The following is a 25,142-nucleotide window of genomic DNA, read 5'->3' as shown; positions in this document are numbered from 1 at the left end:
AAAAAAAAAAAAAAAAAAGGTCACACATCCCTATCCCGGGATCCCGGAACCTAAACCCTGCGCCCTCCTCCTCGGGTCACCGCCACGAGTACCCGGCACCTCCCTCTTGGGACTTGCCTTCGCACTCAACCGCCCGGCACCCCTCTCCCGGGGACACCCTTTCGGGTCTCGGTGCCTCTCTCTCCCGAGGCCAAACCTCTCTTCCTCCCGGGACCAGCCGTCCAGCCACCACCCCTTCCGGGTTCACAGAACCTCCACCACCCTTTCTTATTTTTTTGAAAAAAGAAAACACAGTTAACATTTTTTTTAAATGGTAAGAAGAGAGAGAGAGAGAGTAAAAAGATTAACCAGGGCTATTTTAGTCATTTTGGTCGAGATTGATGTCATTTTGAAAATTTAGGTATGAAACTGATTTAAAAAAAAAGATGAGGTATCAGACTGATTTTAGACCTAAAATTTAGGATAGTAAACTGAAATTTTTCCTTCTTTTTTCTTTCTTCTTATAGCCATGTACTGAAATCTATATATATTACAATGTCACCGAAACGTGTACCATATCAAATTGGATGAGCTCCGTATGATGGGATTCTCCTATGTTCTCCAGGTGACCAAAAGACCAGCAAATGTCAGACTCGGACTACAAAGAACTTATAGCTCACAAGTTGACATATGCGTAACTATAGAGATACACAACTTATACCCCAAAGTTTAGTAGAGATACACAGAACCTACGCCCCACAACATGCATTGAGAATATCATTGATATCTGGATCATCCCCGGCTTCTTTGTCCTACGAAGAAGAATAGCAGAAGATCATAAATTAGCCATAAGTCATTAAGATCATGTCTAAATGCAAAGACCAAAATCTTATAAATTGTCTCTACGTGTACAAATGGAAGGCATTCTGTATGACTATATGCTCTAAAAACCATTATCTATAATCTTTCCCTAACAAAAATTATTGTCCTGTTTTGATGAGATGGACCATGCAAATGACAAGGCTATTGAGGATAAGAGACCTTGTACCTTGTGAATGTACAAAATGTTACTTTTACCAGGACCTGCAACTATAATTCCACCCTGCTGCCTGCCAACAGACAATTTTACTTTACCACAGTAAAATTGGTCCTGATTACTACTAACATTGGTAACAACTTGACAACTTGCAAAATATATACCAGCCGCCTCTGCTCACAGTGTCCTGTTCAAAGGAAAGTTTCCAGTCTTGTCTATAACCCTCCATGTACAACTGTATTATCTTGAGACCTGCCTATAATGTGGTGGAAGCAACTAAGATGAGAACCCCTATTTGCTGTTGGGAAATCCTCAGATCTCCAGAATATTGAAACAAAATGTACGTTTACTACATACTTTGGGAGTGAATGTGGTTGTGACACCAGAAACAAATCTCAATGCTTCATACGATGAGTGACTGGGATCTGCATAAACTTCTGAAAACAAAATAGATAGTTTGAGACTGTGGTACCTAAGAGGGAGGAGAAATTTAAACCGTACAGCTGGTAAGAGCTCTTATTACCTCCTTTGAATCTGGTTTGCTCAGAAAATGATTTTGCCTGCACCAAATTACTGCTTATAGTTATAATAAAAAATTATTGCACTTACAAAAGATATCAGATCAGAATATGGAATAGTTGGCAGAGTCTAGACCAACAACCATTGATAAAATTAAAGCACAAAGCTATTCAAACCAGAAGTACAAGAATGGTAATCGTATCATTCTCAGAAAACCTGATTAATGCTACCAGGTCCAATCAAAACAAGAGCCACGCCAGATTTATCCATTATATCCTGTCAACATATGACATGTGTTAGAACTTAGAACTATCTTACCATAAAAGTATGTAATCAAAACAAGTATGCACCAGACAATCTCCCACGGGAGGCAAGCTAGACAACCAGTGACCTTGGAATAACTATTAACTCAATTCCGTGCCTTGTTGAATCTGAAAAATCTCATCTAACTAAGAAGAATAATAGGACAGAATTAATGTGGAAACATAATTGACAGGCTCCAGTACTCAACATAAGCAAAAGCACAGTAGTATGACCAACTTGAGGGACCAAACTAAAAAATTCTTAATCATTATACCATGCTCCCACATGTGGTATATACAAGAAAATTTTACTAATGGCAAGGGGCAGCAGCGAAGATAGGTTTATGACTTGACGTTGTTTACCAATGAGACGTCAAGCACAAAAAGACTTAGAACTCTGTTAAACAATATCCCTATGTTAGCAAGCTAGAGAGCCCATACCCTTGTATTAACTATCCTCAATTCCGTAGTGTGTGTTGAGAAAGTAACAGATAACTACACATGGACAGAGTTTAAGTGGAAACATACATAACAGGCCCTAGTCAAATTAAGAAAAAACAGAAACTAAAAGAATGAATACTGTGTAGCTGTGGCAGGCGTATTACATATCAGATTCTATGTAATCAGCAATAAGGTACCTTCTTTGAGGCAAGATAGTCAGCCCGTTTGCGGCAAAAGACACATCTGAAAGTAAACAACAACAAATTAAAGAGTATCCCAACAATGCATTGTCATTCATGGCATAATTATAGCAAAAGCTAGGTCGTCTCAAGCCTTCTAATTTCTAAACTCTCAATCATAAACCCTTAACTAGGTCACTTTGAGTTTTAACAGAATCATAGTTCAGTTGGTATTAGAAATTAGTATTACCCGAAATGGCGCGCAAATGCGATCACAGCTGTCCTATCCTTCCACAAATCCGAAATAGGAATTCCATTACCATTCAGATCAAAAACTTTCACCGTGTCTAACAAACTTGCTGTATCTTCAGCATTCGAAGAGGAAGACTCAATTCCTGTTCACATTCACAATTTCATCCCTCTGTTTATTCTCCATTGTAATAACTCAAAATATACCAAGCAAAATAGTTCCTAATTAAAAAAAAAAAGAAAAATTAAAGCTTGCCTGGTGAGCCCGACGCCGCAGACGCTACGACGCCGCTTCGCCTCCGTGAGAAACTGACTCCTCTGCTGCACCTATTCAAATTGAACACGATTGCGTTCGGAGATGGGCTGGAGGTCACACGTGTCGAATTCTGATCGGTGGAAGTCCTTTGAACTCCGAGTCTACTGGGGAAGAGAGTAGCAGAAGAGAGAGCAACCGCCATCGTTTCTCAGAGAAAGAAAGAAGCAGTGAAGTCACAACGGCGAGGTCATAACCGTTGCTTTATTAGCGGAAAAAGATCCGACACGTGGCGCATTCTGCTTACCAAGACTCCCAGCGACATGCCGTTTCATCCCCTAGAAAAAAAACCGACGTTAGGGTTCTCGCTGGTATAAATTATAACGAGCGCTCGTCATCAACTACGCTTCAGTCTCTAACGAACTCTCTCAGCAAACCGTAACCTTCTTCCAATGGCGGCTTTAACCCGCCTTGCTAAGCCCTCGTTCGCATCGCGCTCCCCTATCTCATATCTCAGCCGGTGCTTGTATTCAGGCGTGGCCTCCGAGCCCAGTTCTCACGCCGCGTCGTCGTACAACCCTCACCTGGGGCCCAAGCCCAGTCGCTTGGTCAACGATTCCAAGAACCGGAGCGTACAGTGGGTCTTCCTGGGCTCGCCGGGAGTCGGGAAAGGCACGTACGCTAGTCGGTTATCTAATCTCCTTGGCGTGCCTCACATCGCCACCGGAGATCTCGTCCGCGAGGAACTCGTTGCTTCCGGTCCTCTCTCTCAACAGGTCCGGCTTCTTTTGATTTCTCATTTTTCTAATGAGATCTGATGATTTAGTATTTGCTAGAGTCTGATCCTGATCTCTTTGTGTGCTGCAGTTATCGGAGATTGTGAATCAGGGGAAGCTGGTTTCCGATGAGATTATAATAAATTTGTTGTCCAAGAGATTGGAGGCTGGAGAAGCTAAAGGCGAGCTAGGTTTTATTCTTGATGGTTTTCCACGAACCATTAGACAAGCGGTGAGTTTCTTAAGCTAGATCTGAATTGTATAATGTGATAAAACTTGAGATGGAAGGTGGTAAATAGCTAATTTTTGTATATGTTGGAAGTTATAATTTAGGGGGAAAATGTTGAAAATGAAGTGTCGGAGTGATTGTTTGTATGTTATGTGATATAGGAAATTTTGGAGGGGGTGACAGATATTGACTTGGTGCTAAATTTGAAGCTCCGGGAAGATGTATTGCTTGAGAAATGCCTAGGTAGACGAACTTGTGGTCAGTGTGGTGGAAATTTTAATGTGGCTTCAATTAATGTCAAGGGCTCGAACGGTTGTCCTGCAATTAGCATGGCTCCGCTTCTGCCCCCTCAGCATTGTATGTCGAAGCTTGTTACTCGGGCAGATGATACTGAAGAGGTGATCAAGCATCGGATTGATATTTACAATGAGAAGGTATATCTCATTTTCCCCAGCATATGAGCAACATTTGTACAAGAGAAGCTCAGCTTGTATTAGTTTTGGAATCGATTATTTTTCTATGAAGTTCCGTTTTGATTAGTGATGGTTTGTCCTCTGATGTTCTTGCAGAGTCGGCCTGTGGAAGAATTCTATCGTCGTAGGGGGAAATTGTTGGAGTTTGATTTGCCTGGAGGGATTCCAGAGTCTTGGCCAAAGTTGCTAGAAGTTCTTGATCTTGATGACTACAAGGAACAGCAATCTGCTGCAGCCTGATTATAATACTTCTCATATAAAGGTGATTATGTCATTCCTACGCATGAGGTGTGCGTTGGGGTTTTGGTTATTGGTCAGTTTTCTCATAGATAAAATTATTGGAGAATTTCCATGAGTATTTGTATGGTGAGGGACAATTTATTTACTAACAATTTTGTGGCAGCAATAAGCCTCACTGATGAAGGCTGGATGATTACACTGAATTTTTGTAACTTATAGACTTATAGTTGATCAACATATCAAATTGCATCTTGTGGGCATCAATTGCCCCTCAATAAAACTTTTCTTCCGTATTATTGGATATAAAGTTTTATCCAGTGATTAGATGTGTTGGATATATAGGTTTATTCGGTATTCTATTCTTTACCCGAGTTCCTTGCAGCTGGCCGAGCTGGTTGGCTTTAGTATTGCCAATCAGGAAGTTAACAGCTGCAGATATTAATTTGTGGCACAATACCAGCTCTTGACTGCATAAGTTTCAGTGGTGCAAGATAGAATGTGCAGCACATTTTACTGTTCAAATTTGTTTCATTTTTGCAATGTTGTACTTGAAATTATTGCGACTGTATTGTGCATAGAGTATAAGGTAAGTATGTGTGTGACTGAAGTATGTAGTTGAAAGGGTTTGGTGTTGTCTCTATTAAGGATATCTGAAACCTGAAAATAGTTTGATATCTCTGTTCAGAAGATTTGTGTTTAATTCTTTGTGCCCTTTTGCCGTTCTGGGTTTTCTTTCCTTTACGTAGTTATGACTTATGCCACATGTTTGACAGCTTTTCATTACAAGCGTCTCACTCCTGTATTTTTGTTTAGATTATTTGTTCTCCTTCACTCCAAAATGTTCTTCAGGCTTCCTCCCTATAATTAATCACATTGATATAGCTATGCATTTCTTCAAGTATACCAGATAGATGTGAACTATGACCTAGACATGATGGACGACATCATAGCCTTACTTCCAGTTTTCCGATTTTACATATCTACTTTTCCAGCTTCCCTTACCTCTGTCCGCCCTCCTACATACCTTGAAGATGGGTGTAGATAAAAAGCCAATAAAAGCTTGTCAATAAACACAGGGATGCAGTTTTCTCCGAAAGTTCAATAATGATGGATTCAAAGGTGGATGATGGTCAATTTTAAACACTCTCAGATCTGAATTCTCAAAGAATGCATATTCCTACAAAACCAATAGCATATCTGGAATGTATGGAGCATATATACATAGAATCGCAGGAAAAGGAGCTCCTGAAGAATATGAGCGCATGAGCAAAGCTGCTGGCTCTCAGACCACAGTTTTATTTGGTCCACGTACATGTTACTTTTCCCTTTTCATCTTTTAGGGGGTGTATTGTATTTGGATTCATATAGACTTATTTTAATCAATTGACTTTTTGAAAAGTCTATAGACTCTTTGAAAAGTTCATAGACTTTCACTGATTTCTTAAAACCATCGATTTTTAATCACAGACTTTAACTGATTTCTGAAATCTACAGATTTCATATGAATGACTTATGTAGATTTCTTAATACTTACAGAGTTACATAAAAGGAAAAAAAAATAAGATGCAATGACAAACACATAATGACACCGATTATAAGTTTAGTGCTCATCTATTTAATTTCGATGCATACCGTTGTAATATTTGATTGAAATACATAAACATAAGTAACAAAAAAAACTATATTAACTTAACAATATGCATACTTGTACGTTAACCAAAGACACATATTCTAAAGTGAGACATTAGATGTTCACAGTTTAATTCATGTACGCTAATATAATAATATATGATCATGTGGTTCTAATATCAAGAGTTAGTATATAACATTTAGGTTATCGAGGGTTCCAAGCATTACAATTGAAATACAACAAAATATTAACATTCAAAAAACATTGAAAAGAATAGGTAGAATAGAACATTGATAGCACAAAATATTATAAAAAAGAAAAAAAAATGATGTATTGTAGGATCAACCTATTCACATGTAAAGAGAAAGTCTATCGTAGACTTTTCTAAATCTTTGCTCTAGTGGATGGAAAAATATTGGAGTTTGGTGTGTGTAATTTACACTACAAAGTCCACAATTATCCACGAGTTATTAATTCCATAAGTATGAATGATATTTGGAATATATCTGAACTTCTATTCATTTTAAAAAGTCTTAATTGAATACCTCTGAACTTTGGTGAAATTTATAATGATTTTTTAAAATCTAGTTGAATACACCCAGACTTTGATAGATTTTTAAAAGTCAGTATTGAATACACCTAGACTTTCAAATTCCATAAACTTTTTTAAAACTTTCACTAATTCCATATACAATACATCCCCTTAGCATCTTCCTTGTGGATAGGATTTTAGTGCAGGCCCAGCAACCAAAAAGGAATATATGAGTTTTGGAAATAATATTCTATTAAAGGTATGATGGACATTCCATTCCAGAAAAAGTCCATTTGTATTGGTTGTGTTTTTGTCAAAAGCATACATCATCATGGCCCCACAATTGGAGAAATGAAGAATATTTTATTCCAATTATTGGAGAATTAAAAATTGTGGGAGCAGGTAAAACTCATGTATGCGTTCTATTTTTGTTGTTTAAAATAGTGGTCGGGTGAGCTCACTGCTCACCGAGGTAGGGAGCAATTTAGATATACAAAACGTAAAATGTCACTCAACGACGGACTCTTCTTCCCTAAAGGCGGTTTTTACAAGACGAGGTTCAAACCAAGTGCCTCTTATTTCCAGCAGACTGTCAGACTCCTTATAACGTTCGCAATATTTACAACCTAATATGTACTAGACCAACACCTCATTGGGTCATGTGCGTAACAAGTCACTTTCTCATTTTTTTGTTCGCAAAATAAAATAGTTAGCTTCATAGTTTTGGATATAAAAAGCTTCTGACTGAAAGAAAAAACAAAAAACAAAAAATCAAACGATAAAAATGTTTCTTCAAACTTGAAACAAAACCATTTGGCTCGCAAGAATGATATCAAGTAGCGAATGTCATTTAATCAAACCTCAATCATAACAAAAGATACATCACAAAAAATAGTAATCGAGACTTCAGGTTTGCTGGTTGGCAAATCTAATTCCAATTACTACTTAACCAAAACCCGCCCCCACCGTCATTTAAACCCGTACCAACCAAACTGTAGACCATAAACAAAAGCAAATAGTAGGTCCTCGAAACCGACACCTGCACTTCCCCTCGTCCCCACTCACCGGCACGTGTCCAAACCAGATCCCCCTAGATCTCTGAGACGCCAAGCCAGCCCTGCTTTTGATTTCCTCCACGTCAGCCACCCTCGGCCCCATTTTCCGCCAAGCTGGAAATATCTCCTCCCACTCCCCAACCCGTCCCCACCTCCCCACATCTGCACCGTGGATTTCTCCACGTCAGCTACACTTGTCTCGTACCCAATATCTTTTTCTCATTTCCCCTTCTTTCCCTCGACGAATGGATCGGCGATTATCTTTCTCTTCAGTAAAGCTCTGTCTCCCCCAAACTTGAAACCCTCAAAAAAAAAAAAAATAAACTCTGTAAAAATATCTGGATTTAGATTTTTTTTAACGACGATCGGATTTAGGTTATTTTGAAAATTGTTGTTTTGCGGGGTATTAGTTTTCATTAGTGCAATGGTTTGGTTTGTAATATGGGTTTGGATCTAGCTCAGTTATGGCGGTTAATGAAGCTTTGCAGGTGATTTCTTCCATGTTTTCTGTTTGATTTTTTATTCTGATTGTGTTTATCTGGAAATTTAATTATTCACTTCGCTTCGGATAATTGGAAGTTCATTTTTATTGGTGTGATAATTGTTATTTGTTGAAGAAATGATAATTGATGTTGAGTTTAATATAGAGCTGATTGTTAGTATTGATTACCTGTGGATTGAGCTTTTAATATTCACTTAGGGTTTGAATTTTTGTTCATGCTGGTAGTATTTGGTTTGAGAGAGTTGATGTTAATGGTTTATGGAGGAGAATATGCTGATATAATGCTATGGTGTTGCAGGGTGTGAGCAATTTGTTGGGTTTCAAGCCGTTTTTAGCTAGCTAACATCAGTTCTATATATTCAGCTACTGGTGGCATTAGTTTGTGATCGGTGAATAATATGTGATTAGGTTTTAGAGGGGTTTGTAGTTGTAGAGGTTTGATAGACGACGCTATGCGCTATTCTTTTTCCCGATTCAAGAGAATTTTTATTTGCTCTGAACTTGGGCGGTCTTTATTATTAGTCTTGTGTCTGATTCATAGGGAGTGTTCTGATGAATGATGAGGGAAAACAGCTGGTGGAGCTGAATCGCCGTTCATGGGATGGGAATAAGGGGGTTAAGGAGGAGGAACAGGGGTTGGTTAAGGGAGATGAGTTGAAAAGTAGTGGGAGAGCTGAGGATGTGAAAGTTAGCAATGGAGGGGTTGTTCAACCCCAGTTTGTTATGCAACAGCCTCAGGGGTCAGCTGTTTGCTGGGAGAGGTTTCTGCATCTGCGATCTCTGAAGGTTTTGCTGGTGGAATATGATGATTGTACTCGCCATGTTGTTGCTGCACTTCTTCGCAATTGCAGTTATGAAGGTTAGTGACCTGGCTTCTGGATTACTTATATGTACACATGCCCTTGTCCAGGCACTGTATTCTTAAAGACTAGTGAGGGGATGCGTTATCAGCATATAGAAGTTGAGTGACTAGTCAAATTTTTGTTGTTTTACAAATGTATTTACATGAATTTGATTTTTCTTTCTCTTAATTACTGATCTTGACCCTATCATCAGATTATTGTTTGCCGAAAAGCACAGATGTGACGCATTTATACTTCACATGATTCTATATATTTTATTAAATTTTTGTGCCTGATATGTAAATTGAGGAACTAAATACTGAGAGATAAGTAAAAGAGGATGGCAACCTTAATGGAAGCTTGATATCCTGTTTTCCGTAGACTGCCTGTGCACTGAGTGTAGTCTTTCTTTTCAATAGAAGCATATGATACACAGACACAATAGACACGAATATACATGATACACGTGTATATGCGTGTGTGTGTGTACATAGAAGCTTGATGTCCTAATTATGGAATGAAGACCATTCACATTACCAAATTAAATCCTCTGCACCTCAACTTAAGGATGTGTTGCAAACCAGAAGTAACTCTCAGGCTTACACACGGATATACATAATACATATGTATACGTGTGTGTATACATAGATGCTTGATGGCCTACTTATGGAATGAAGACTATATTCACATTACCAAATCAAATCCTCCACACCTGAACTTTTAAAGTATGTGTTGCAAACCAGAAGTAACTCTCAGGCTTACACTCCACTTGACTTGTTACAGCCTTGCTTCTTTTTTTTTGTATTATTTTCTTTTTAATTCCATGATTGGTCCTTGATAGTATAAGATGAATCTTCTTATTTTCAGTTATTGAAGCAGCAAACGGAATACAAGCCTGGAAGGTTCTTGAAGATTTGACCAATCATGTTGATCTAATCTTAACTGAGGTTGTTATGCCTTGTGTATCAGGCATTGGTCTCTTATCCAAAATTATGAGCCATAAGTCCCGAAAGAATGTTCCTGTGATTAGTAAGTGATTTCGCCACCTCCCAATAATAGTTGTATGGGTTAGATGCTCTGCTATGACAGCTGAGCAAGTAGAGACATGTATAACACCTTTTGATTTGTGTGCAGTGATGTCATCTCAAGATTCAATGGGTGTGGTCTTTAAGTGTTTGTCAAAGGGTGCTGTTGACTTCTTGGTGAAGCCCATACGGAAGAATGAGCTTAAGAACCTCTGGCAACATGTTTGGAGGAGATGCCATAGTGTGAGTTATTACTACCTGATGTTAGACTTTTCTTTCTTGCAAATAGCTTGTGTATAGGACTGAGAAGATTTACCTTTTTCCTGTTTCTTGGATCCCTAGATTGATATATGAAAAGTAGTTTGCATCTAACATGGCTGGGTGCATTAGTATTGTTTTGTCTTGAGATTGATGCTGGGCAGCACAAATGTCATTGAGGAGCTTTTGCATTATGCTGTTTCTAGTTTTTTTTTTTTTTTTCCGGATGTGTTGTATGACTGGTATCTAATTTTTCAGTCTAGTGGTAGTGGAACTGGAAGCGAAAGTGGCACACAGACTCAGAAGTCTGGAAGATCAAATAGTGTTGACAAGTGTGACAACAACAATAGTGGAAGCAATGATGAGGAAGATGATGGGAGTATGGGTCTGAATGCAGGAGATGGAAGTGACAACGGAAGTGGTACCCAGGTATAGTAGTTATTATAGCAAGATCTTAGATGTTACTGTCCTAATACTGAAACTTAACATTAGTTTGTAGAAGGCAGTTACATACGTAAGCGCACCCCACCCAGCCACAGTCTGTAGTAGCAGAACTAAAAGTTTTGTAGTTTAGACTTTGCAGTAAGCCCATTAGAATGAATAAATACTTTAGCCAGACACCAACCATCTTGTAGTTTTTTTTTTTTTTCTTTTTTCTTTTTTTCTTCTTTTCCTTTGCTGTTGCCAAATCTCATTATATAGCTGTGCAGAGGTAATGTCAACTGTCAAGTTATAAAGCGTCAGCTGTATGCATTTATTGATCCAAGTCTGGGCAATCAACCACTTACACCTGTAGTAACGAAGTAGTTGCTATAAAAGAAAACGGAAAGGAAATATGAAACTTGTAGACATTCTTTTACAGCAATAAAATGTTCATCTCCTGTAAGTAACAAGTGAAGCTCATATAAAATCTGGACTTAGAGATTCACACAATGTATTGATTGCTGTCTGTAATTTTGCAGAGTTCTTGGACGAAACAAGCTGTAGAAGTTGACAGTCCACGACAGGTGTTTTCATGGCATCCTGATAGTACTTGTGCCCAAGTAGTTCACTCCAATGCTGAAACATTTGGTAACCAGTTGGTCACTGCTACTGCAGCGAGGGAGTGCCAGCAACAGAAGGAAGAACATGGTATTCCCATTATTTAAACCTTTTTGAAATTTTCCAATAATGATGTGTGTGCATGTGTAATTGCACATGTGTATCGTGGTTTTATTTTGATGTTGACTAGGCTGTGATTTTCAATTTTCAGACAACTTTGCAATGGGTGAAGATTTGGAGATTGGCATAAGTAGCAAGAGAGATGTACAGAGTGAGCATGCTACTGAGTTACCAACCAAACTAGCAGGCCCAAGGAAGAAAAATCTGCTCAAGATAGGTACCAGTAAATATGATGAGCAGATAAATAAGGCGAAGCTGAACCTCAATTGTGAGAGTCCTTCCGGCAAGCTAAAGTATGATGGTGCTACTATAACAGGTGGTGTCACCAATTCCTCTGATCCCCAGTTGGATAGAACAAAATTTGAAGCTTCTGACGGACATAATAAGGTCTCGGACATTAGCAATACACCTAACAACGATACTGATGAACTACCATCCCTGGAGCTCAGTTTGAAAAGACTTAGAGGAGTTAAAGGCACTGAGACAACAGTACAAGATGACCGCAATGTCTTGAGGCGTTTGGACTCTTCAGCGTTTTCAAGGTATATGGATCTAGATATTAGTATTTACTGTTGACGAATAGAAGTAATAGTTTTGTACTTTCACTTGAGCTTTCTATTAGGTTTCCCTTAGTATGTTATTGCCTCTGCAGGTATAACTCAGCTTCAAATGCTAACAAGGCTCCTTCCGGACATGTTGGAAGCAATTCTCCGCCGGATGATATTGGAGAAAGTACAAACAAGGATCTGTTTAATGATATCCCATCTCACTCAAGTTACAATCCTCCCAATCAATGCTCAAATGGAGGCAGTAATAACATTGATATGGGCTCCACAACTAATAATAATCCTCCTGAGTCTCTTGTTATAAGCAAGTCAGCAGCTGCATCCACAGTTCAACGCTTGCATCCATCATCTGCTTTTCATCCTGTGAAAAAAGACCCTATGAATGCTACACAGCCAGTTTTAATAGATAATGCTAACAATGCAACAGTACCGGCTCAATCAAGATGTGCCCAGACACCACAATTTCAAACTCAAAACCTCCATCAGGATTATGATCACCATCAGGTCCATCACCCAGTTGCCCAAACAATGCAAAAGCAGCAGCTTCATGACCATAGTGATTTGTCTTTAAAGAAATTGGCTGCAGCAGCTCCACATTGCGGATCATCAAATGTTAGGAGTGGGCCTGTTAAAGGTAATCCTGGAAATTACAGTGTCAATAGAAGTGCTTCTGGCAGTAACCATGGGAGCAATGGGCAAAATGGAAGCAATATTGGAGGTACGAACATGGAAAGTGATAATGGAGTTGCTGGAAAAAGTGGGAGTGGTGACGGTAGCGGAAACCAGAGTGGAAATAGAGTAGATGAAAACAAATTTTCTCGGAGAGAAGCTGCCTTGACCAAGTTCCGTCAGAAAAGAAACGAGAGATGCTTCCGGAAAAAGGTAACTGATATTCACTTGTTTCAACCTCAGTTCTAGGTCCAAGTGGTTCAATTATTATATGGATGTTGCACTCCTTTCTTATATTTTTTTTTGACTTCTACACATCTACCTTATCTATTTGGTGCGTCCATCCATGAAAATGTTGGTGAGATGAAATTACTCTCTTTTCTTCTGTATGTGCAAGATATATATGAAATGTACAGAGTTCAATCGGGTAAATGCCTCCTCACTGGCATCATTTTCATGAATTGCTTTCTCAATGCCATTAATCAATATGAATAAATAAAAGGAAGCAATCAGAATGAATTGAAGACATTTTTCTTGATTTGGTTTTGCAGGTTCGATACCAGAGCAGAAAAAAACTAGCAGAACAGCGACCTCGTGTTCGGGGTCAGTTTGTCCGGCAGACTGTGAGCGAGAACACTAGCAGGACAACAGACAGCTGACATTGCTTGGAAATACGATCAATATATCTACATTTCTTTTAACTCTTGTGAGTGAGTACTGAGTACTTCGTAAATATTCAGGTAGAGAATTGGAGGTGTAGAACTCTTAACAGACACCTTAAAGTGTATTTGCTACGGTTGTGGATTTAAATTGCTTGTTTTTGACATAGAGACTGTAAACTCTATGCGATCACAGTATACTTCAATCCGTTTGATGTGAATTTCATAAACTTGTACTGGGATACAAGATCCTATCGAAGTTGATGGTTTCCTGGTGTTCACTCAATAGAGAAAGTCTGATAACTAGTCAGTAATGACTGAGCAGGAAGAATTGTCATACAGGCCTTAAGAGCCGGACTACTTTTGATTTTAGCTAGTGCCATCAACCACAGAGATTCAGAAAAAAGTGTTATAAGCTAAAACAGGGGAGATCATGCTTGGATCTTCTAAACCATATGGGGAATCTGGGTATTATTGTAGAGAGTTGGTCAATTTCATGATATATATCAATGTATGGTAGACCCTTCCCGTATATGAATTGCAAAGTGAGAGCATCCAAATGTGGGTTTCGGGGGAAAATGACAATCTAGCTAGTTGTAAAGAAGAGAGAATCCATTCGTTTCTATTTTTCCTTGTTCTTTTCTTCCTTGTATTGAAGAATGTCTTGAAGCTTTTGTGATTTGCTTTGCCCTTTTCTGAGCCACATTATAATCCACCAGGAGAGAGATCAGAGATTTACAGGGACAACTCCTTGGTACAGTACTAAAAAAAGCATCTTTCAGATCACCAAATCAACTATATATTTATAGTTATAGACACATTTCCCGCCAAATCAAGTTCTTGGGGAAGCCAACACCCAGAAAGAAACAAAGTAGCAAAACCAAACAGAGGCAGCTAAAGAAACAAAGCTAGACAAGAAGAGGATGAAGTTGCACACAAAGTTGAACAGACTCGAGCAGCAAGACCAAAGACTCTCATGCTTCTCCACTCAGTATTGTAATAACAATATGAATTTCTGAACTCCCCGTACGTTGGTCTTATTATAATTGTCCTTAAGTATCTGATTAGTTTTGTTTAATTATTCTCAGTAACGTGAACATTCCTGTTCACTGTCACGGTCCGAGATTTTATGCAGCAAAAACCTTGTTGACGTACACTCTACGGTGCAAAACTGCCAAGACTTCTACCTGGCTAGTCAAGATTAGCCTTATTACATATGATTAATCTTATAGCTAAATCCAAAAACATGTTTGCAACACTCCTGGCTAGGTCCGAGATACAAATTTTGTTTGTTTTTGTAAATTATGTTCTTAGCTTAAAAGTGATGGTTCTGGCTCTTAATTCGTAGAATAAAATTTTGTATTCTCGGTGTTTTCTGTTGATTTATTTTTTCCATTTATCAAAGAAAAATCTTCGAGGGAACTTGATTGCACTTCTCTGAATAACAATACATGCTACACTAGGGTAGATGGTACGTAATATTCTACATAACAACGAGATATTTAGTTAGCAACAACTCGTTTATATAAATATGGAGGGAACAAACTCTCCCAGCTGATCGTAATGAGTTTCACCTTTACTGCAGCTGTGACCATTTCATTATTGCACATCTATATAAAACCTGCCGTACGTTGTAACCATTTCATTGATATCTTCTGCAATATAGTCTCTGTGATGGGTAGCTGTCTTTGATCAGCATCACTCACGATCGATTTTTTCTTTCTGGGTTTTCATAGTTTGGTTGATGAAAATCTTAATGGTGGTGGAAGAAGTGGGTACATGTTCATAAGTGGCGCAATGAAAACTTGAATTGTTATGATTTGTTCTATATAGTGCGTGGCAGTAGTGTGTGTGTGCGGCACAATAGCGAAGCTAAGGTAAGCATCCTAGGTTCATTCTTAGATCGAACTATTGAAGTGTAGTCATTGTTAACCAACTGCAGAGATCTCACCTAACATATATGTTTTCTTTGACTTGCCAATGAGGTAATATAAACTTCTGAGTGGTGCCTCTGAATTCTTATGAAGGTCATTTGTTATTATCATATGGGAAAAATTTCACAATGATCTAAATGAGGTGAAACGTTAACCTAAACACCATGCCAACGTTTAGTCTTTTATATGTTTAACCTACCTTGCCATTTCATATGGGAAAAATTTCACAATGATCTAAATGAGGTGATATAAATTTGCTCCCATCTTAATTCTCCGGCCCACTTTCATCATCACTCATCTAGATGTTTGACACGTGTTTATTTTCTTTAATTCATCTAACTATGGTTAACAATATCACTCTATAATTAATTTATTTTAATAAATTTATGAGGTTGGGCATTTAGGTGTTTAGGGTTCAGGGATTATTTTTAATCATGACTAAACATAGTTAAATAAAACCTTAAAACCCCAAAACCTAAATCAAAACCCTTAAACCCTATACCCTAAATCCTAAACCCAAACACAAACCTCATCCCTAAACTCTAAAAAACCCTAAACCTTAAAACCCTACATGCCCAACCTCACAAATTTAAATTAAATAAATAATTCTAGATTTGTATTGTTAACCATGGTTAGATGAGATAAAGAAAATGGACACATGTCATATATCTAGGTGGGTAGGGATGAGGGTGGGGAGCAAATTTGTATATGAGCTAGATTATAACTCATGACATCTTGAATGTCAATTTAGCTAGTTAACCAACAGATCACGGTTCAGCGACGTACATGCATATATAATATCTAGGTGGGTAGGGATAAGGGTGGAAAGCAAATTTGTATATGAGCTAGATTATAACTCATGACATCTTGAATGTCAATTTAGCTAGTTAACCAACAGATCACGGTTCAGCGACGTACATGCATATATAATATTATGCATTGGTCAAGAACATAAACTGATCCCCATCTCATATGTTAGTAATTGTACCCAATTAGCACCGGAGCATGTAGCTCAATACTTAAACACATGTATCATGGTGTAATTTTAAATTAAATTGATTTTCTTTTAATTGGTGTAGAACAAAAAATGTTATTTGGTCTAGTGACCTTAATAATAATGAGTTCGACTCGTAAAATACTAGTTGTTGTAGTTGAAGTTTTCTTAACTTAGTTAAGTAAGAACAAGTAATTAATTTGTGATCTGTTAGGTGAGAAATATCTACAGTTCTACACATGACTTTGTGACTCGTGACATGGTGTTGGCACAATGCAACATCAGACACAGATACAAAATCTAGAACTCGATACCGCTAAATGTCAACTATCTGACACAGATTTTCCAGCAAACAAATTCGTGATCAACTTTGATGTCACTGTCTTGGCCAAACTGTGACATTATTCATACTGAAAATGAAAAATTACCAAAGCATAGAGACATAAGCAAAGCAAAACAACATTGCCAAATGCCAATAAGATATTTTGGCACCAAAACTCCACAACAAATTAGTCTCTACTGGCACGTGCCAAATTTCACAACTACCAGTCTTCCAAAGAATTTTAGGAGAACTACTATGTGTTCCCTCCCCAACTAACTTTCCAAAGGCTACAAATCCATCTTCAAATTTCAAACCCTCAAAAAAGGTCTTTCTATATTCTATGATTCTATATATTGCTACATGACAAATATCCATCTCCCACAAAAACCCTAAACAATGCTACTTGGTTATATTAAACTTTTTTAAGTTGGCCTACTATTGCTCTATCTATACATTTTGGTTACTAATGTAAGTACCCAATGTTGTTATAACCAAATTATATATAATAAGAATGTATGTACCCAATATATTCTCTTCTCTTGGCTATATATACATGTAACTTACATTAAACAAGTATTGGTTTTCATTGGTGTTTAATGTATATAGTTAGGGATTTTTCCTCTTCTTATATTGCAAGTCATACCCTTCAAAGTTTGTTACAACCAATAGGTCTAGATCTCTCACTTCAACAGTAAGTCACCTGGTTCATTACACTCAACAAATCTAGCTCCATAATATTTTCCATTTTTTACTTTCTGTTTTTTCTTCAGTGAGAGTAGTGTGGTACAACATGATCAAGGACCTCTTAATAAATCATTCATTCGTTTTCATTGTAGCATTATATACTTTCTCAAGCATATTTGACTTCATACACCAAAGATCTTACATAGATCTCACTTTGTCTAAAATAATTGCATCCAAACTCCAAAGTCAAAACATTTAAGATCGAGTTACATCTTAAGTGTCTAATTGCACACACGATTGTAAGCTCGCTTGACATTATTTCACCTTTAATTTTATAAGTTGAGGATTGAAAATTATTTCGCCTTCAATTTAAAACTTAACTGACCCTTATCAAATCAGGATTCATAATTGATCTCAAATTGAACCTGATTTAATTTGTGCTCTTTTATCAAATCAGTCCAAGGTTCCAACAAAACTTAGTTTGAACATTTTGTTCTATAAAGGGCCTATGACTAGGTACATTGTTGTCATCTTGGATAGGATTGTATTATTGATCAAGTTAAAACAACCATTGTATATGTGAGGTGAGGAAAAGCTTCATATGGATCCTTTTCATTATTTCCTAAATACAGAGTTGCATTATATGCATGATACAACACTTTCCTTTTGTACTATATACACAAAGAGGCTAAGCAGTCACATGCATGCACATCATTGGCAACTCTACATAGTCTCCAAGATGAAAATTATGGTTGTAAAGATTGAAACTTTTTGTCCTCGAAAAGGTAATTGTATCATTTAGATGGCTTTGAGTGGTCACTGCTGGATCAAAATTGGATATGGAAATCATAAGCATCTTCCGGGTCCAGAAAATAAAATGTGAATCATAACTCATAAGTACTATTGGTCTCCAAAATTATTGAGTGCTCAGTAACTACTCCACCAATTTAGGGTTAGTTTGGTATTGTTGTGACTTTAAAATAAAACTGTTACTGTTATACTTTAAAAATAATTAGCTGTGAATTAAAATAGCTTTGTGTTTGATAAATGTTAATTTTAAAGTATTGTCAAGACAAAATATATTAATTTATAGTGTTTTTAATAACGACAGCTTCTAAAAACAACTGACATGCAATCTTTTTTTTTAAGTTCACCAAATATTATTAAATCTGAAAGTTCATATAGAAAGTTTAGATAAAAACTGATTTTATTTTTTAAAGCGAAAAAGCAAAGTTATACCAAATCGATAGGAAATGGTTCATCAATGTGAAGGGATTCATGGGTTTGCCTCCACGGTTGAAAATAACTCTGTTTTTTCTGTTCTTTGTCAAATCTATTGAATGGATCTCTTTGACTCTCCACTCCTTATTTCCCTCTTTGATATATATGACTCTCCATCCCGTTTGACAATCAGAAAGTTTTATACCACCAATTTGCTATGTGAATTGTCAGAACGTTTTATACCACCAATCACTCAACTGTTGTAACTATGTTTCTAACAGTTAATTGACTAATATGTCGATTGAATCATAACTGAGTGACCAATATTAATTCTTCTTGCAAATTCACTAATGTTAAACCTATGGCAGCTAATTGCCCATTTTCTATCCTTATTTGGAGTACATTGTCAGTTTTGATCTAACATGAAACTCACATAAATTAACTTTGCACGATTAAAAAGCAATTCATTCGCATGTCAACATTTCACGATCTATTCTAGCAAACATGAAATTAACTCATGTATTCGGTTTATCAAAGGGATACGATTGTATGTTAGAATTCTAACACAGCCCATTAAAGCTAAGTTATTTTGAATGAGTTTCGGAGTTCAAGCTTAATGAGTGAAAGTTCTAAAGTTGTATACTATCATCTAAATATAGATAGACAGAAAATTAAAATTATTTTCATAATTAAGTCTCTAATATGTGAAACAACTAAGGCTAGCATTGTACCAATCCTCATCCTGATTCATTTTGTGGTGTAACCCAATCCTCTACCATTGATAACAAAAGAGTATATTAACAAAAGTTTAGTCTTGACCAATACGTGACGAATACTCTCATAACTGACTAAAATGGTTAAAAATCCAGACTCGAGACATTTTAGAATGAAGCGCATCAAGATGACGATCATAATTCGAGATGGGACGCTTCTTTTTTTTGTTTTCAAACAATAGTAACTAAACTATATGTAGTTGTAATTGCAACGAATAAACTAAAAGCTATCATATTTGTTTTCATAAACCAAATAGTTTAGTAGTTTTCACTAACTTCACACCCATCCATGCCTCACCTAACCCCATCTCTGCCTCAATTTTCCTACTCCCCACACTCATCTACCATTTCCCATACCCTCCAATGTAGACAAACTCTAGCCTCTAGTAAACCTAACCATGACATTCATCTCTAATTTACAAATATGATTCCTACTTGAAAAAAAAAAAGAAAAAAAAAAAAAACCCTAATAGTCCAAGAAATAATAGTAACATGAACGTTACCAAATTACCCTTTCGACTCACCCCACCCCACTCCTCTCATCCACTCATCCACTTCCAAGATTCATGGGTAACCATGTCTTTTCCACTCCCCTAATAAACAAAGTAAGAATCACGGCCAAACGGGGACCCAAAACTTAAAAACAGCACTGAAACCCAGCAAATCTCCACTCGCCACATGTCCCCCACATATGACAGTTTCCCAAGTAGCTGACAGCTCGCGAGTGCACTCCACTTGCCACCACAGGGGCCCGGGTTTATAAATTTCCTGTATTGATTTCGGAGATCAGAGAGTCAAACGAAACGGAGAGACAGTTAGTTGGACGTAGCATCAGGGCTCATTGTTCAACCTATTCATCTATGTTTTTGAGACCCACAAAATAAATTTAATCACACAAAACAACCCACTTTTTCGATTTTCAATCTTTATTTTGCAAAAAAATTTCCAGCTTCAAAATGGTAAAATCCCAAGAGGAAATAAAAATGAAAACTTTATAATACAGACAATAATATACGGTTGCAAATAGTACCTCCCTTTTCTGGCAACTTTTGTTCTGTGTCACCAAGTGTGTGTTTTTTTACCTCTGAGAGTTTTTGGTTGCAGAAGAAGAGTCTTTGGTATACTCCATTAAAAGGGTACTGTTCAAACTCTGAGGAGCTTCTCTAAGAAAACGACTCGTTTTGTTTTTTGGTTTTTGAGCTTGAGCTGTGTTCGAACTTGGGTCAAAAAAAAGAAAAAGTAAAAAGAAAAAAGACGAGCCCTTTTGCTTCTTGTTGTTCATACTCAAACCTGGTTTGAGGTTTCTGTTTCTCCATCTCCATTCTCTGAGGTAAAGCTAGCTCTTGGTTTCATGCCCACGTTTTTTCTTTTGGTTTGTTCGTGTTCATGGAGTTGTGTTAGTTTCTTATGGTTGGTGGTCGTGTAATGCAGAGTAAGCTGAGTGGTTTGAAACTTTGCTTATTAGATTTGTGGACCCAACAGATTTGTCTTTGTGAGCTGAAACTTGAACCCCCTTCCGGGTTGGTTTGTATTTCGTTTTCTTTCCATGTTTTGTTTGCTACTTAAGTAAGTAAATCTCTGGTTTTGATATGAGTTTTGATTCTTACAATTTCTGGGATTTTATGACGTTTTTGGTTTTCAATTATAACCACCAAGGTTTTCTTCGAACTCGTTCCTTCTTTTTTGGGTTAAATTCTTGTTCTTGTCTGTAAGAAAAAAACAGGTTGGTTTTCTGGTTCTGTGTTGTTGCAAGTTCATGGATTAGTTTGCAAAATTTGCTGCTTGTATCTTTTACTTCTTCTGATTCTTTTTTTCTATACCAACTTTATCTCGAAGAGAAATGGAAAAATCTGTAGAGATTAGGCTCCAAGTCCAGAAACTTTATGGCAGTTCTTGTCACTAATGTTCCAAAATGTGTTTGAATGTTATGGTTTTTGAAGAGAAAGGATTAGAGTTGTTTCAACATTCTGAAGATTGTGAACTGAAATTAGAATGCAAGCCTGACCGGTACTAATTTCATTACTTTGATGGAAATTTAAGGTGCAGAATTGTTAAGATAATTGCAATATGTATCGACTTGCTTTGATGATATTTTTCGAGACCATCTTCTTATAATTCTACAAATGCAGCCTAAGGCTTGCTTCATCTTGATTGATAAGCCACAATGTGTTTATCTATGAGAGTGATTCAGTCTATGCTAATACATACTTCTATGTGCAGGTTTGAGGAAGGTTGAGCTCTGATCAATTGGACCAAAGATTGACAATAGCAGCTTAGGCTTCTGCTAGTTCTCAATCCATCTCAAGCTAAGGCACTGCGTAACTTCTGGTTGCTCTTGGAAGATAGAGATACATCTAGTATTCCAGGCATAATACAAATGTACCTAATTATACCATAACACAATTGTTGGACATGGACATTAAGGAGGCAGAGCGGGTAGTGATAGCTAAACCTGTTGCGACAAGGCCTACTTGTTCCAGCTTCAAGTCATTCACGGAGCTTCTTACAGGTGCTATCGATGCAGCGCCCTCTAATGTATCTTCTGAAACTGCTGTTCCTGCCATCAGACCAAAGACTGTAAGGTTCAAGCCAACAGCCAATCATCCTGTTGCTGCATTGGTTTCTTCCCAGGTAACCTTACTAACTGATAAATGATCTCTCCTAGAAGTTTTCTCCTTTCTGATTGTTGGTACCTAAAATTTCAGGCAGAGACCTCTGGTGCTGCAATTAGTAATTCAGCAGAGAAGGTTTCAAAATCAGATAGTAAATCAACTGTTGTGTACAAACCATTGGCGAAAGTTGTATCGAGGGCGACTGTTTCTGCCTTGGCTAATCTGGTAATACATATTTGTAATTTAATTGAAACTTTCTTTTTCCATATAAATGTGTCTTTTATCATTATTAGAACTATCTGCTCTAACTATGATTTTCTATTCAATAAAGTGCAAAGACATGGACTTGGACATTGTTTGAATACTGAAGATAACCCTTTTTCCTTTACCAGGGAAACTTCAATACTAGCCAGCAACAAACACAGTCATCAGTTGGGACTGGTGTGGTTCTACGTCCAAACCGTGATAAATCCTATAAAACACAACTCGTCTCAAACATTTACCAGAAAAGTCGATCATGTGCCGAGACAAGCCAGACTACAGAACCAGTAAAGATAGTATCTCAAAATATGGAAGAGGATGCAAAGAATATCCCAGCTGCAGCCAATAGTGATAGGCCTTCTTATGATGGATACAATTGGAGAAAATATGGGCAAAAGCAAGTCAAAGGAAGTGAGTACCCACGAAGTTATTACAAGTGCACACATCCGAATTGTCCCGTGAAAAAGAAAGTCGAGAGATCTTTGGATGGACAGATTGCTGAGATTGTATACAAGGGTGAACACAACCACTCAAAGCCTCAGCCTCCAAAGCGCAGCTCATCTGGGACGCAAGGGTCAGGATTTGCATCTGATGCAACTGGTCAAGATTACAACACCCGGTTATGGAATAGTCATCTTAATGAAAAGAATGAAGGTTCTGAAGGTAGAGTAGAGGATCAGAATGAAGTTGGAATACCAGTGCATTCTTATCAAAGCAAAAACATAGTACATTATGATCCACTTGCAACTGGAAAACTAAATGCTGGCACTGCAACTCCTGATAATTCTTGTGGAGTTAGCGGAGAATGTGAGGAAGGAAGCAAGGGAGTTGAGACAGAGGATTACGAGCCTAGAAGTAAGAGAAGGTAAGACCATTCAGTGTACTAGCAGTGCAAGTTTTAGCTTACTCTAGTATTAATTGTTTCTCATCATGGTTATGGTTATATGTGTCCAATCTCTTTCCTCTTCCCCTCTCCTTGCTTGATAGACTTCATCATATGGAAAACATATTTCGAAACATGTTGATACTTTCCTGCTTTGGAGCTAGTTATTTCTTGTCATTGATTCTCAGTCAAGGGTAATGTCATTGATCTTTGTAAATTGCTGTCTATTCAGAAAAAGTGAGAATCAATCAAGTGAAGCAGGCATATCGGGCGAAGTCATGCAAGAACCTCGTGTTGTGGTGCAAAGTTCTGCAGATACTGAGATTACAGGTGATGGCTTCCGCTGGAGGAAATATGGGCAGAAAGTTGTCAAGGGAAATCCATATCCCAGGTTAGAAATTACTTCTTTGTTATCTGTTACGTGTGTATTTTGATATTATGAAGGTAATCCCTTATGTGTTGGCCAAAGTACTTTGCTTAATTCTAATTCACGAGTCAAGACACTACTTTTAAAACAAGCTACAAAGCATCGAATCCTTTGGATTAGGCTAAGAAGTGCATCTTGTGCTGAGAATTTTGATGGTGGAGAGTTTTTTGGTTCTTTCCAGAGCATGTCATCATCTGGTTTGCTAAGATTAGGGGTTTAAATACATTTTATTCACTACAGTTAAATGACTATCCAAAATCGATCCTACTAGGGCCGAAAGATGTTTGCTCTTAACAGTCATCAAGTCACTCATGACATATTCATTGTGACCCTAGATTCGCTTTGACTAGTAGGCTATAGCATATTACTTGCAGCCATGGATTGTGCTCAACACTGTGGCTTTATGTATATTGCAGAAGTTACTACAGATGCACCAGTGTCAAATGCAGTGTGCGTAAGCACGTCGAAAGAGTTTCAGAGGATCCGAAAGCCTTTATCACAACATACGAGGGAAAGCACAACCATGACATGCCACTGAGGACCGCAAACCCAGGGGCATCATCGGAAAAGGATCCACAGGCCCCTCCTTCAAGTAAAGAAAAGCCATGAACCTGTCAAATTCACACTCAGGGATCAAGCTATTGAACTCCATCTTTAATCTGACAAAAATGTCAAATTGAGCTTGCAGTGGATTCAAATCATATATCAGACACCAAATAAGCTGCAGTAATATTTCTGATGCCCACTTTGATTGGTCTGCTGCAAATACCTGGTGGAATGGAATCTCTTTGAAAGTTGTTGGTTGATGGAGACATTTATTTATATGGGATTCTGGAAACATAGAAATGGGTGAAAATTATTTTGGCTGAATTTTCCCTATTGCCGCCGCCGCCGCCGCCTTAGTTCATTAGTAGAGTAACATAATTTTTTTTCTCTTTTAAATGGTAGCCATCCAGCCACTTCATAGTTCATAAAGTAAACCTTTCGTAGTTACACATTGATGGCAGTTGGGTTGATAACTTGGTAGCACTCATCCCACTAAATTGTAAGGACAGAGACAAGTTTAAAGATTCAAATCTTAGTGAGGTAGTGGATGTGTTACTATTATCAGCGAAGTAATATTTACAGATTGCATAGTATCATTAAGGCTTCGAGTAAACTTTGGGTACCTTGGTAAATCCAGGTTCTTTATGGTTACTTCAGCATTGTTCATCCTCGCAAAATTGAACACAGTGCACATAGTTGCCTACAAATAAATTGCGGGGTAAAAACAGAAAATGAAAAATAATGCATCTTTAGTCTTTACCCGATGAAATTGACGTCGCTAAAGTCTCCGGTAAGGACTTTTTAGGGACGGTGCTACGGTGGTTTCCATGGCCGCAATGCCGCAATGGTGCTCCTCGGGGTTGGGCCTCTAACATTTCGTTTTGGGCCTACACTCAGTTCTGGCTGCATT

The 25,142-nt window shown here is 37.7% G+C and overlaps 4 protein-coding genes across 4 annotated transcripts; 3 read left to right on the top strand and 1 right to left on the bottom strand.

The window, feature by feature from the left end:
• Nucleotides 1–489: 489 nt before the first annotated feature.
• On the bottom strand, nt 490–3,190 carry LOC101296879 (thioredoxin-like protein AAED1, chloroplastic-like). Its single transcript, XM_004302787.1, has 9 exons — nt 2,962–3,190; nt 2,707–2,851; nt 2,475–2,520; nt 1,751–1,810; nt 1,539–1,575; nt 1,373–1,452; nt 1,180–1,271; nt 1,028–1,088; nt 490–791 (listed from the first exon to the last, which is right to left on the bottom strand). The coding sequence occupies exons 1-9, from the start codon at nt 3,161–3,163 to the stop codon at nt 729–731; spliced, it is 786 nt and encodes a 261-aa protein (XP_004302835.1). The 5' UTR covers nt 3,164–3,190; the 3' UTR covers nt 490–728.
• Nucleotides 3,191–3,361: 171 nt separating this feature from the next.
• On the top strand, nt 3,362–5,626 carry LOC101296586 (probable adenylate kinase 1, chloroplastic-like). The gene is made up of 4 exons (XM_004302786.1): nt 3,362–3,734; nt 3,826–3,966; nt 4,125–4,397; nt 4,533–5,626. The coding sequence occupies exons 1-4, from the start codon at nt 3,411–3,413 to the stop codon at nt 4,674–4,676; spliced, it is 882 nt and encodes a 293-aa protein (XP_004302834.1). The 5' UTR covers nt 3,362–3,410; the 3' UTR covers nt 4,677–5,626.
• Nucleotides 5,627–8,250: 2,624 nt separating this feature from the next.
• LOC101296304 (two-component response regulator-like APRR7-like) lies at nt 8,251–13,832 on the top strand. The gene is made up of 10 exons (XM_004302785.1): nt 8,251–8,381; nt 8,694–9,254; nt 10,105–10,266; nt 10,372–10,505; nt 10,779–10,949; nt 11,483–11,651; nt 11,773–11,898; nt 11,998–12,223; nt 12,334–13,129; nt 13,468–13,832. The coding sequence occupies exons 2-10, from the start codon at nt 8,948–8,950 to the stop codon at nt 13,573–13,575; spliced, it is 2,199 nt and encodes a 732-aa protein (XP_004302833.1). The 5' UTR covers nt 8,251–8,381; nt 8,694–8,947; the 3' UTR covers nt 13,576–13,832.
• Nucleotides 13,833–20,702: 6,870 nt separating this feature from the next.
• LOC101296019 (WRKY transcription factor 44-like) lies at nt 20,703–24,824 on the top strand. The gene is made up of 6 exons (XM_004302784.1): nt 20,703–20,833; nt 21,724–22,134; nt 22,209–22,340; nt 22,508–23,241; nt 23,492–23,650; nt 24,103–24,824. The coding sequence occupies exons 2-6, from the start codon at nt 21,916–21,918 to the stop codon at nt 24,293–24,295; spliced, it is 1,437 nt and encodes a 478-aa protein (XP_004302832.1). The 5' UTR covers nt 20,703–20,833; nt 21,724–21,915; the 3' UTR covers nt 24,296–24,824.
• Nucleotides 24,825–25,142: the final 318 nt, after the last annotated feature.

The sequence above is a fragment of the Fragaria vesca genome, linkage group LG6, assembly GCF_000184155.1.
Source record: "Fragaria vesca subsp. vesca linkage group LG6, FraVesHawaii_1.0, whole genome shotgun sequence".
Taxonomy (NCBI): domain Eukaryota; kingdom Viridiplantae; phylum Streptophyta; class Magnoliopsida; order Rosales; family Rosaceae; genus Fragaria; species Fragaria vesca.
This window is presented reverse-complemented; position numbering and strand designations above follow the sequence as displayed.